At 37.1% G+C, this 12,382-nt stretch overlaps 1 protein-coding gene across 1 annotated transcript in view; it reads right to left on the bottom strand.

The window, feature by feature from the left end:
* The window catches only part of LOC310732958 (uncharacterized protein), a 35,650-nt gene that overhangs the window by 4,379 nt on the left and 18,889 nt on the right, over window positions 1–12,382 (bottom strand). The window contains exons 23-62 of the mRNA XM_083553734.1: window positions 12,277–12,330; window positions 11,866–11,973; window positions 11,723–11,776; window positions 11,586–11,639; window positions 11,330–11,374; window positions 11,201–11,254; window positions 11,052–11,096; window positions 10,195–10,248; window positions 10,055–10,108; window positions 9,907–9,960; window positions 9,752–9,805; window positions 8,649–8,702; window positions 8,528–8,572; window positions 8,388–8,432; window positions 7,942–8,049; window positions 7,791–7,844; window positions 7,658–7,711; window positions 7,488–7,541; window positions 6,420–6,527; window positions 6,237–6,290; window positions 5,862–5,969; window positions 5,705–5,758; window positions 5,570–5,623; window positions 5,424–5,477; window positions 5,299–5,352; window positions 4,864–4,971; window positions 4,653–4,706; window positions 4,070–4,123; window positions 3,901–3,954; window positions 3,680–3,733; window positions 3,515–3,568; window positions 3,397–3,450; window positions 3,234–3,287; window positions 3,093–3,146; window positions 2,950–3,003; window positions 1,565–1,618; window positions 1,453–1,470; window positions 1,294–1,356; window positions 1,131–1,208; window positions 836–983 (exon numbers count right to left, since the gene is read on the bottom strand). Of these exons, the coding sequence (XP_083409860.1) occupies window positions 836–983; window positions 1,131–1,208; window positions 1,294–1,356; window positions 1,453–1,470; window positions 1,565–1,618; window positions 2,950–3,003; window positions 3,093–3,146; window positions 3,234–3,287; window positions 3,397–3,450; window positions 3,515–3,568; window positions 3,680–3,733; window positions 3,901–3,954; window positions 4,070–4,123; window positions 4,653–4,706; window positions 4,864–4,971; window positions 5,299–5,352; window positions 5,424–5,477; window positions 5,570–5,623; window positions 5,705–5,758; window positions 5,862–5,969; window positions 6,237–6,290; window positions 6,420–6,527; window positions 7,488–7,541; window positions 7,658–7,711; window positions 7,791–7,844; window positions 7,942–8,049; window positions 8,388–8,432; window positions 8,528–8,572; window positions 8,649–8,702; window positions 9,752–9,805; window positions 9,907–9,960; window positions 10,055–10,108; window positions 10,195–10,248; window positions 11,052–11,096; window positions 11,201–11,254; window positions 11,330–11,374; window positions 11,586–11,639; window positions 11,723–11,776; window positions 11,866–11,973; window positions 12,277–12,330 (2,485 nt within the window). The remainder of the gene's footprint in view (window positions 1–835; window positions 984–1,130; window positions 1,209–1,293; window positions 1,357–1,452; window positions 1,471–1,564; window positions 1,619–2,949; window positions 3,004–3,092; window positions 3,147–3,233; window positions 3,288–3,396; window positions 3,451–3,514; window positions 3,569–3,679; window positions 3,734–3,900; window positions 3,955–4,069; window positions 4,124–4,652; window positions 4,707–4,863; window positions 4,972–5,298; window positions 5,353–5,423; window positions 5,478–5,569; window positions 5,624–5,704; window positions 5,759–5,861; window positions 5,970–6,236; window positions 6,291–6,419; window positions 6,528–7,487; window positions 7,542–7,657; window positions 7,712–7,790; window positions 7,845–7,941; window positions 8,050–8,387; window positions 8,433–8,527; window positions 8,573–8,648; window positions 8,703–9,751; window positions 9,806–9,906; window positions 9,961–10,054; window positions 10,109–10,194; window positions 10,249–11,051; window positions 11,097–11,200; window positions 11,255–11,329; window positions 11,375–11,585; window positions 11,640–11,722; window positions 11,777–11,865; window positions 11,974–12,276; window positions 12,331–12,382) is intronic.

Below are 12,382 nucleotides of genomic sequence, written 5' to 3'. Positions count from 1 at the left end.
ATAAATGTCTATATTTGTCATGCCAATAAAGCAACCTTTGAATCTTGAATCTTGACAAGAAGAGAGAGAGAGAGAGAGAGAGAGAGAGAGAGACAGACAGACAGACAGAAAAATGGAGCATTAGAAGAAGAGAGAGTAAGAGAGAATGAGAGAGAAAGAGAGAGACAGAGAGAAAGCATAAGAGAGGGAACAATGGGGGAACAAAAAGAGAGGTAAATAAAGAAATAGAGAGGAAGATAGCGAGAGATAATCAACGTTATTAAGTGTATGCAACACACACACACACACATACACACACACATACACACACTCTACACTTAAACCTACATGCGTGTCAGGGAACCATTAGCCACGCATCCCTCCAAGGCTCACACTCTCACTCAGCCTCTCCCTGCTCTAATCACCGACACCTGTTCCCCATTTACCTTTCCGCTTTATAAGGTCCCGATTCCCCCTAAATGACTGTCGGATCTACTTGTTGCTATCATAGATCACCCGGACTTCCTACCACTTGTGTTCCTAGTTCTTCCATGCTCCTGGCTATGCTCCAGAAGTGCTCTAGATAAGTTTGTGTTTGTAAGTTTAGTTTCAATAAAGACATTGTTGTTTACTCCAGGTTTCTGACGCCTGGTCCATATCTGTGACAATACGTGTATATATATATATAATCTTTGAATCTTGAATTAAAGCAGGAGAAAGATAGTGGGGAAAAAAAGATGACAGTGAAAGTAAGAGATGGTCACTAAAGGTTCAGGAAAGTAACAGGGAGCCACCACATCAAATGTTTCCAAATGTCTATAACAATGTCGCCGGGGATAAAAGTGAAATCTCTCACCATCATGGAGGTGAGGATGAACGAGTGTGAGCTCTCTGCAGGTGGTTGCTGGATGCTCTTTCGTTCCCTGAAGCTGAGCTTCTGCATCTGCTTTCTCCCGAGCAGAGTCATGAGATCTCTTACTTCTGTGAGGTTTCATTTTGGTTGGCTGAGAAAAGAAAGAGTGTATTATAGAAACAAATTGTTCACTAGTCAATAAAGCATCACACAAATCCTATGTTTTCTATGAACAACAAATAAATTAAATGAAATCTTTCACACTTTAAACAACTGAGTAAAACATATTTATACCAACATTTTGTGATCCGCTTCTGTTAATCTCTGTGGTGTTTGTTTTTTGTTTTTTTCGAGATTTAGGAAGTCCTGGTTTCCCCTTGAAGAACACAAATGGTACCATTTATCAATCTTTTTTTATTCGTTATTATTTTACCATGTAAACCTGAAAAACCCTGCATTACTGGTTCTCCTCGTTGTCCTTTCTTTCCTTTCGGCCCTGACGATCCTCTCACACCCTTCAGTCCCTGTTCATACAGTTAATGTTTATAAAAATGATTCACAGTGTCTGTTGCTCAATTCATTGGTCCAGTGTTAAAAGAAAAAAAAACGTAGATTTTTACCTTCATCCCTAAAATGCCCTGTGGAAGTAAAACAGGATCTACATAAGCTTTTTTCTCTTTACTCCGAGATCAGCATGATTATTGATTCATTCATTTTTGCTTAGAGACTCACAGGAAGTCCAGGAGGTCCAGGCTGAGCTGGAGGACCACGAGGACCTGGATCTCCCTGCAATAAGAAAAACTTCACATTTCATATTAAATATTTAGCAGTGTAGAGGATTGGATGGAGAGATAGACCCATAGATGGACAAACAGATCCAAAAAGAAAAGAATGGGTGGACCAATAGGAAAGGAGAAGTGTGGATTGATATATGACTAAACAGATGAATGTGGACAAGTGGATGGATGAGTGGGAGAACAGATGGCTGGGTGAATGATAGACATAGCAATGAATAGCAGGTTGAATAAATGCATCCAAGGGCTGATGGATGAATGGATTCATGGATTGCTGGAAGGATAAATGGATGGGCAGATGAATGAATGAATGAATGGCTGGGTGGTGGATGTATAAGGAGATGAACAGATTCATGACTGAATAGATGAATGATAGGTGGACAACTATATAGATGGGTGGGTAAATATATGGATGGATGGATAAGCTCAGGAAAAAAATAAAAGTTAGAAGAATAGCCTTAATTGTCACATATACGTTACAGTGAAATTCTTTTCTTCGCATATCCCAGCTTGTTTAGAAGCTATGATACAGGGTTAAGGGCCTTGCTCAAGGGCCCAAGAGTGTCAGCTTGGCAATACCAGGGTTTAAACCCTGACCTTCTGATCAGTATCCCAGTGCCTTAACCACTGAGCTACAAAAAACGAGTGGATTGTTCCATAAAAAAAGAAATCCTGGGATGCATGGAAAGCGGTATCCATTCATAAGGAGAACTATAGAGCCATGTATGACTAATGATAAGAAAGACTAGACAGATGGATGACTGGATAAATAGATGGGTGGATAAATAGATGGAAGAATTAATGGTTAGATAAAAATAGCAATGGATGGATACACTCATGAATGCATATTTGAGTCCATTGGTAGGTGAATGAATGCATCCAGGTGCTGATGGATTTATAGATTGATGGATCGATGGATGAATGGATAGATGGATAAAACAGTAGATAGATAGATAGATAGATAGATAGATAGATAGATAGATAGATAGATAGATAGATAGATAGATAGATAGATAGATAGATAGATAGATAGATAAATGGATAAATGGATAAATAGATGGATGAACAGATAATGTTATTGATAACAGTTATGTTGTGTTGTTATTTATGTTTGCACTTTTGAGACTCGCCAACAGCTGGAACCAAATTCCTTGTGTGTGCAACACACTTGGCCAGTGTGATGGCCAAGTGATTGGCCAGTTCTGATCCTGATTCTGATTCCCCCAGTTGCCATAAAGCCACAGATTGTGTAGCACTGGTTTACATTACATAGTAATATAGAATATATTCAAATATAATAAATATTAGAAAGCAGAACTTTACCTGTTCACCTTTTGCACCTGTGTAGCCTTTGGGTCCTGCAACACCTTGGTTTCCCTAAAAAGAAGAGACACATTTACATTTACATTAACTACATAATGAAAATGGGTTTCTCACTGAAGTGTTTCTTCTAAGATCATCATTACCTTCAGTCCAGATGTTCCAACGGGTCCTGGCATTCCCAAGATTCCAGAAATTCCCTGTAGATGATCAAAAGTGAACTAAAAAATGTTTTTAAAAGCAGTCTCAGATGTTTGTGATTTTGTAAATAATGACGATGTCACAACCTTTTGTCCTGGAACACCAGCATGTCCCTTTTCACCACCAAGCCCAGGAAGTCCCTGCATACAAACATGAAAACCTTCGATCTTTAGCAATACATTCCATTTATGCCATTTTAATGTTCCTTCTAGTTCACCTAAACCGATTTACATCAGTGCAATAACATACTTTTGGTCCAACTGGTCCAGAAGGTCCAGGTTCTCCTGTTTCTCCAGAGGAACCCTGAAAGGACATGATTATAGTTCATAGGAAATCCATTTATAAAAATGAACAGTGGTGTAAATACCTTTTTCCTGGTCGCTCCTTGTTTCCCCTGAAACCCAGGAACTCCTGCAGAACCCTGTGAGAATAATAAGCAAATAATCTCAATAATCATTTTATATCTAATATACACATAAAAAAACGAATTAAACATTTAAGAGAGCATAAATGATCAGTTTCACCCACTCACTGGTCTGCCACGTTCTCCTGGTCTTCCTGGAGCTCCTCTGTGTCCTATGTCACCCTAAACAACATAAAGTGTTGCATTGTGGAAAAATTACATTAGGAATAATGAAAAGCAGATGAAACTTAGAAATGAACACAATGGGGAAGTTCTAACTATGGTACTCAGCAACAAGTGAAATACTATGCCAGATATACAACATAACAAGAACAGGAAACTAATCTTACTGGATCTCCCTCGTTGCCCTGAACTCCCAATAAACCGTCAGTGCCACTGGGACCCTGAACCAAAGCAAACACAAATGACTTTATTTTTATGAATGGTTATTTTTTTAGGACTGTTATTAGACTGTACAGCAGAAAAGAGATTGTATTTCAGAATAAGAGCGATACTTGCTGGTTTTCCTGCATTCCCCCGAGTGCCACTTTTCCCCTTCAAACCTTGAACTCCCTGCAGAAAACACATTTTTACTCATTTCAGCATTAAAACAAAGTTCTGTATTTGCCGACTAGTGTATTTTAAATTAGAAATCAAATTAAGTTGTTACATATACAACCAAAAATAGTAAAACTATAAAATGAAATGCAAAATAGAAAGAGGTTAGTTTGAAGAGAGTTACAATTATTTGTATAGAAATGTCCAAATCATAAACATTTAAACTGCATTTATATAAAAAAAGTAAATAAAAAAAAAACATTTAATATACTACAGTATATATATATATATATATATATATATATATATATATATATATATATATATATATATATATATATATATATATATATATATATATATATATATATACACACACACATACATACATACATACATACATACATACATACATACATACATACATAAATATACTTTAATTTATACATATATTTACTAACAATTTATATGACATATTATTTATGTACAATATATTTTAATGATGTACTACTAAATCCTGTAATAAAGACCAAGATGGACTCACCAGTTTTCCAGCTTTGCCTTTGCTTCCTCTATTCCCAGGAAGTCCCATTTTCCCCTTATTAAAGAACACACACACACACACACACACACACACACACACACACACACACACACACACACACACACACACACACACACACACACACAGATCCATCAAATACTTTCACATATAATTGCATTAGATGACAAACAAAGCACAAATTTAGATTTACCTTTGGTCCTGGTTGACCTTTGACCCCTGTGTTACCTGGCAGGCCAGCAGGTCCTAGTGTGCCCTTTTCTCCAGGAGGCCCTTTAGGTCCTTGGTGTCCTGACAATCCCTAAAAAAAAAAGTTAGAAAGCTCCAAATATGCAGTATAACCTAAGAAATGCTCAGTGAAGAAAAATATAATACATTTAATTAGAATAAACAGTAAAGTAAAAAAATAAAAAAGTGGAATTTGGTTAGATCACTTCAGTTGAGAGCATTATTAAACGTAATTAATATTAATAATAATTTAATAATTTATAATAATAATTTTATTATACATTTTATAGAATAAAACTGTACTGTAAAAAAATCTGTATGATGATAATAATAATAATAATAATAATAATATAAGCTTGTAACTTATTTATATCTGTGTATATATTTTTTAAAGGCTCACATATTTGCCTCGTTCTCCAATTTCTCCTTTCTTTCCTCTTGAACCTTCAGCACCCTAAAACAATTAGTTATTAAATGAGATTGTTTCAATAAAGATATCATTGTATTATGTTTCATAAAACGTACTTCTGGTCCCTCTTCCCCTCTCGCTCCAGGTTTCCCTAGTTCACCAAAATCTCCCTTTCAACAAAAAAAAAAAAAAAAATTTATAATTAAATGACAAGAAAAAAAGCAGTGCTAATGTTCACCTTCATTACACAAACAGGACTTACTTTCAGCCCAGAGTGTCCTTTGCTTCCAGCAAGACCTCTGTGTCCTATTAAACCCTGTATTTAGGTGGCATTAAGAGAAATATTTTAAACGAAAGCAAATTTAATGGAATTACATGAAGTTAATAAAACACGTACTGATGATCCTGGTGCACCTTCAGGACCTGAAGGACCTAAAATCCCGCTCTCACCCTAAAATAAAAATATTAAAGCAAAGAAAACACACCGCTGGAGAACTGTATGTCAGTCAGTGTGTGTTTATTATATTTTCTCCTGTACAATTTGAATTACTCACAATAATCCCAAGTTCACCTTTATCACCCTTTGCACCATGGGGTCCAGTTTTACCGCCCTGTCCGTATTTACCTGTTGAGCCTGGACGACCTCTGAAACCGTACCGGCCCTAAAAACATGCATTTGGATTACATCATACCACATTAGACATTCATCAGTCCAGTCTCTGGTTATAATTATGTTTGACTTTGCTTGTGTTTGAAGACAAAGGTCTAGATGCTATTGAAAAAATCCTGCCCTGGATGGGTCTAATCAGGAAATATCTGGCAACCTCAGATTTGTGAATTACATGCAGGTGATTGTAGAGCTCAAAAATATGTAAAGCAAATTGTAAGGAACCCTCCACAACCCTTGTTGGGAATGTATTAAGGCTTACCTTTTCTCCAGAGGGTCCCTGCTCTCCTGCTTGCCCTTGAAGGCCACTCTGTCCCTAAAAACCAGAAACACATTAATTAGTCATGTTTAGTGCAAAGCCTTATTTTGTTTATATACAATATTTGTTACACATTTGTTGCAACAGACAGTCAATGCATGGTGCATTTGATTTTTTACTACATACTTCTAGTCCTGTTGTGCCTTTTATTCCTGGTGGTCCTTGATTCCCTCCGTCTCCTCTTACACCTTTTAATCCAGGAACTCCAGCAAATCCAGGACTCCCCTTTTCACCCTGAAACATAAGCAACATAACTGTGTGTCCCATAGAGGAACAAACATAAAGACAAATGATGACAGTGGGTTGGAAAACGGCTGTAGGTTTTGGCACACAAGGTTGTACATCTGGATCATGATCAAGTATCCTACAGATTCCCGACATCGGCTCTTCACACTCAAGAGTTTCTGGGAAATAGAATCAATGTGAGAAATAAAGGAGCAGTAGGCTGAAGCAGTACTGGTGCTTATTAGTGCACTATTATTGAACCATTAATATCCCAAGGGCTCCTATTTGATAACCTCTTGGTATACATTACTGTTCTACCGGGACCTATTACTAATATAATTTGTTAGTCAAACATTGATACTAGTGAACCAAGGGTTGGTAGTTATTAGTGAATGCCCCATTCATAAACTACCAGTGTTAGTCATAATGGATGTCAAAAAATATAGCATTGGTTTCGAAATTGGATTACGAATTCCTTTAAGCACTACATTAATGCACTGTTGGTTTCATTGTTGCAATGTTTTGTTGTTACATCAGTACAGTCCTGTTGATACCCCCTGGTACTCCTTTAGTAGCACCCATTGATATCCTTTCGGTGTTTTGCCCCATTGATGCCTCGCTAGTACCTTACATGTGCGCTATTGGTACATAACATACCCCTTAGGCATCAATGCTACCTTTAGCCTAATGACACCCATTGGTACCCTTCAATGCCTCATTTGTGCCTTCTTGATGCCTCTAGTGTTGGGGAGGTCCTTTGTACCCTATTACCAGTCCACTGACACTGACTAGTGTTCAGACATAATCTGTAAAGTTACATTTTTGTAAATGTTCAAAAAAATTAAATAAAATAATAATAATAATTTTTTATAATTGTATATATACATACACACACACACACACACACACACACACACACACACACACACACACACACACACACACACACACACACACACAAAAACTCACTGGTGGTCCTTTAAATCCCTGAAGCCCAACCAATCCTGAGATCCCAACTCCACCCTGAAACACAGCATTCCAATATCTATGAATAAATCTGATTTCTCTGAATTTCATTCAACAAATTGACAAGAATTAAATTAAAAAAAAAAAGGTTTCCGCAATTTTAATCAATCTACCTCCTCACCATCGACGCCAGAAACTCCTTCCCCTCCCTCTGCTCCTTTAACTCCCTGTACACGAAAAATAAAATTGTTATTATAATTAAATAATAACTGTATATTAATATTTTACATGGTTATGATAACTAACCTTATTTCCTTTATCTCCTTGAGGTCCTAAATCTCCTGCTGGTCCATCTTTACCCTGGAGGAGGGAATCGTTTGGATGTAGTGACATTAGAAAAGATGTAAACATTTATTCAATTTAGGAAAGCTTTAAACATAATTAAATAACTCGATACCGGATATCCAAGCCCCCCTACAGGTCCAGGTGGTCCTTGAGGCCCTTGATCTCCTGGTGGCCCCTGGAGGCCAATCATCCCCCACACACCCATATTCCCCTGTACACCCTATAATTTAAAAGATAAACCAGTTGTAACCATGATGTAATTAAGTTGGAAAAAGTATTTCTATATAGTGCCTATAAACATCTGATTAATTACTTTATTAATAATTTAAGTCATACTTTATTCTTTGTACAATAAAAGATGTTTTTTAAATCCTGATGTTGATAAAAAAATTTTATTCAGATGTTGATAATTTTCCATATTAGCTGCTCATATAATATTATTTAAATTTGATATTAATCTCTTTGACTCACGAGTGTTTTGTGTGCGGCCCTGACCTTGCAGTTTACAGTTAATAAAAAATGTATTAATAAACCTTTATTAATAAAGTGATTTCTTACAGCAGGTCCTCTGTAACCCTTTACTCCAGGCAGACCTCGAACTCCCTGAATATATATTAACATTAATTAATATTAAGATTACTGTCTGAGATAAATCGCTTTAAACACTTGAAAATAATTATATTAAACAAAGAACTTACTGGACGTCCAGGTTTTCCCTTTGGACCATGGTTTCCTTGAACCCCCTACGAATATGCAGTTTGACAATCTTTAATACAGTACAAAGAAATATTATTTAAGTTTACTTTACAAAGTTCTGACCTTCTGCCCTGGACTGCCAGGAAATCCCTTTGGACCCTCGGTGCCTTTGATTCCCTGATAAATACAGGCTTGTTAGCACAATGCAATGTTATCAGTTTCACAAAACACATGTAAACACTGATATACTAATTCAACTGCTTTGATAATGTTGGTTAAACACAAAACAATGTGGTAAGATTGTGCTTAGATTAAATTTAAGATCCAACATGAGCAACTAATTATACCATCGACAGACTGATTATTGGATTCTGATTGGCTGGAAGGAAAGTGTTACATGTGGGTGTTAATACATTTTGATTCACTGTGCTTTACCTCGGGCTGTTATTCACCCCCACATCGTGCTTAAAAATCAGAGATGCCTGGAGATATTTATGTACTTAAGCAGATTTTTTCTGGTATAAGTTCACTATTTATATTACTGACACTTTTTACTTTCACTCATTCTATTTTATACACAAAAAATACACTGGTGTATCATTTCCTGGCTCTCACACGCCACAGGCGTAGGCTAGTTCACAAAGCTAACAACGAGCATGGCAGAAAACAACATGAAGTTTGGGGTTAACGGTATGAGACAGAGGGAGTCAGTGATGTAAACATCACTGAGATCAGAGACATTCCTGATCACCTGATCATCATTATCTTTGCTCTGCTTGTGTTCTATAAGGTGATTGTTCAACCTGGATACATTCATTAAGTAACAAAAGCTATTTCAAGTCTCAAACAATACCATCCGCCTTTAGTTTAAATATTACAGGAAAGGGTAAGTCTTCACCCACTGTTTGAAAATATTTACTGACAGGATATCTAGGGGACGTTCATTCCACCACCTTGGTGCCACACCAGAAAAGAGTCTTGATGTATTCCTATCTTGTACCCTGAGAATGGTGGGACCAGTCAGCGAGTGCTAGGAGGTCTAAGGGACATGGTGCAGTGCGAGTGGTGATGAGAGCTTTAAGTTCAAAACTTACTATGGATAATGTTGTTTTTTTATGTAACCAGGTTGCAGATGGCTTTTTTGGCTTATAAATCTGACAAATGGTTCCAGCCTTCATCTTCATTCGCACTTCAACATATTATATTTAATGCTTTTTATAATTTACCTTCACTCCTGGCTTTCCAGGTTTGCCAGCGATTCCGCTACTTCCTGGATCTCCCTGTAAAGGACAAACCAATACATTTAATAAAAATATCTTGCACTGGAGATTAGGATCAAATCCTGGAACATGCAGCTGGAACAAACCCAAATTGTACTCACACTTTTTCCAACAAGACCTTGCACACCAGGAGCACCAGGTTTTCCCTGGAAACCCTAAAAGACAAACAGATCAATTAATGGGTCTGAAAGTTTCGTCCTCTGAAAATGTTCCTGACACAGAGTAAATCTCCCAGTGACTTTTTCTCACCCTGTTTCCTGTAGAACCAGTGTCTCCATTCGCTCCTATTGCTCCTGTGAGTCCCTGAAAATCAATTTAGCATTTTCACTGTCACTTTTAACTGCCGCATTCTTATTTACCCCTTATTGTTTATTATGCACTGCTCTTACTGGAGAACCGTGAATTCCATCTTGGCCACGAATCCCTGAAAAACCCTGCAGACCCTATTTATAAAGAAATAACTCTAGATTAGATTACAGCTGATCTCTAGTGCCACATTACCATAACATACCCATTTTGAGAGATTATCAACCCTAGTGTTTAAAAAAAGAGTCAGTGCATGAGTCGGGAAGTGATTAGTCTGTGAGGCAAACAAGAAGCTGTAGGTAACACTCAGACTTTTTTTTTGATCAGATCCAACATTCTGTTCTTGGCCCAAAACCAAATCCCTGGAAAACCCTGCAGTCACACCTAAAGCGAATGTGAAGCATGGTGGTGACAATATCATGATGAGAGTTAGGCTAGGCTTCTGGGTTCCTTCTCTCGATCAGAAGCTGGAAGTTACAAGATCCTAAGTGACCACTAAAGTCAATGATTAGCACTCTTTAATCAATTAATTTGATCAATCGCTAGTTAAAAGATTAAAAGTAATCTTGAAGTTGAGCTAGAAAGCAGGGCTCAGGATTTGGAGTTCAATGATAAATGATGGAAAATCAATCAGGGTAAAAGTTGTGTTAAAAATTTGCAAAAAGAACAAAGGATTTGGTTAGAGAGATTAGAATTAGAGTTTTGGTTTCAAGATAAGAGTTAAGGTTTTCAGTTAGTGGTTAATATTGATGATGTCCCTGGAGTTTGATGATAAGTTATCAGTGCTTAGTTTGGGTTTATTTGGGGTTTAAGGTTTTAGGATTTATGGAGATTATTATGGCATACTGGAAACCGGTGGACTCATATGTCAAGGCTGAAAACTTCTTGAATTATGTATTGTTTTGTATTGTTATGTAATGTGTTAAAAAAAGTTGCCTACCTTTAAACCTTTAGCTCCAGGCCCTCCAGGAAATCCTATTCTACCCTGCAACACCAAATTACAACTTATTAAACAAAACATGCAGTAACCAGGGAGTATCAAAATTTTTTATTCAAACTTAAATTAATTAATTTGATGTACACAGGAACCTTGATACCAGGCTCTCCTTCAGGTCCGTGCTCTCCTGATTTCCCCATTGGCCCCTATTTATATATAAGAATAGTAGCATAATTATTAATGCTAAGGTCAGTTATCATTACAAAAAGACAAGGCCTTACCAAAGGTCCAGGCAGACCACTGAATCCACCACGTCCCATTCGACCCTTTCATTTACACAGAGAAAAAAAAATTGTCAAGAATCTAATAAATAATGCAACTTATTAAAGCATTATTTTATGCACAAATTAACTGGAAATTTCAATCTAGCGCACAAAAGTTGCCAAACAAAAACATGTTAACCAGCAAACAAAAGATGACAGTGAAAGACAGCTAGCTAGCAAAAGACAGTTTTTCTAAGTTACTTAATTCATGTACCTTATCACCTCTTGGTCCCAGAACTCCAGTTACACCATCCGGACCTCGTTCTCCCTGAAAATGAAAATGTTTTTATTTTAGAAAATAAAGTTTTGCCATCTGTCTTCTTTCATTCTTCTCTAAATCAGATTGGTTACCTTGGGGCCATCTTTTCCCTCTTTTCCCTGATCTCCAGTGCCTCCTTCCAAACCCTTAAACATTACACACCAAAACACAATCACACACACAACTAATCACAAAGACCCTATTAAATAAAGTACAAACAAAATCAGGTGTTTACTTGTGGTCCTGGTGGTCCAGCAAATCCAATTGGCCCGGGTTCTCCCTGAATGCCAGAACGACCCGCTCGACCACGGAATCCAGGCAAACCCAGAGAGCCTGGAGAACCCTGATAACACACGCATATATGTCAATATAGATTTGATGTAATGTTGCAGGAAGATTCAAGAACATGAGCACCATTTTAAGAAATGATTTCTGCTTTGTTAAAAGAGCTAGGCAAACATGGAAACATTGACTGGCAGGAAATTGAAGTCTGACACACCTCCTTTTTATACCGTGTTATGCTGAGCACAAAATCTTCTGACACTCACTGAAGTATAACCCTCAACTGCTCAGGCGTATGAATGAGATAAATGTAAGTCACTCTGGATAAGGGTGTATGTTAAATGCCGTAAAGGTAAAAACTCACTTGTTCTCCTTTTTCACCGGGATCGCCTTTATCTCCTTTCTCAGCTTTCAGACCCTACATGTAAATGAGACCATTTCAAATAAACAGAACTGTTTTGCTTAAATTC

This window comes from Silurus aristotelis, assembly GCF_946808225.1.
Source record: "Silurus aristotelis genome assembly, chromosome: 11".
Lineage (NCBI taxonomy): Eukaryota > Metazoa > Chordata > Actinopteri > Siluriformes > Siluridae > Silurus > Silurus aristotelis.
This window is presented reverse-complemented; position numbering and strand designations above follow the sequence as displayed.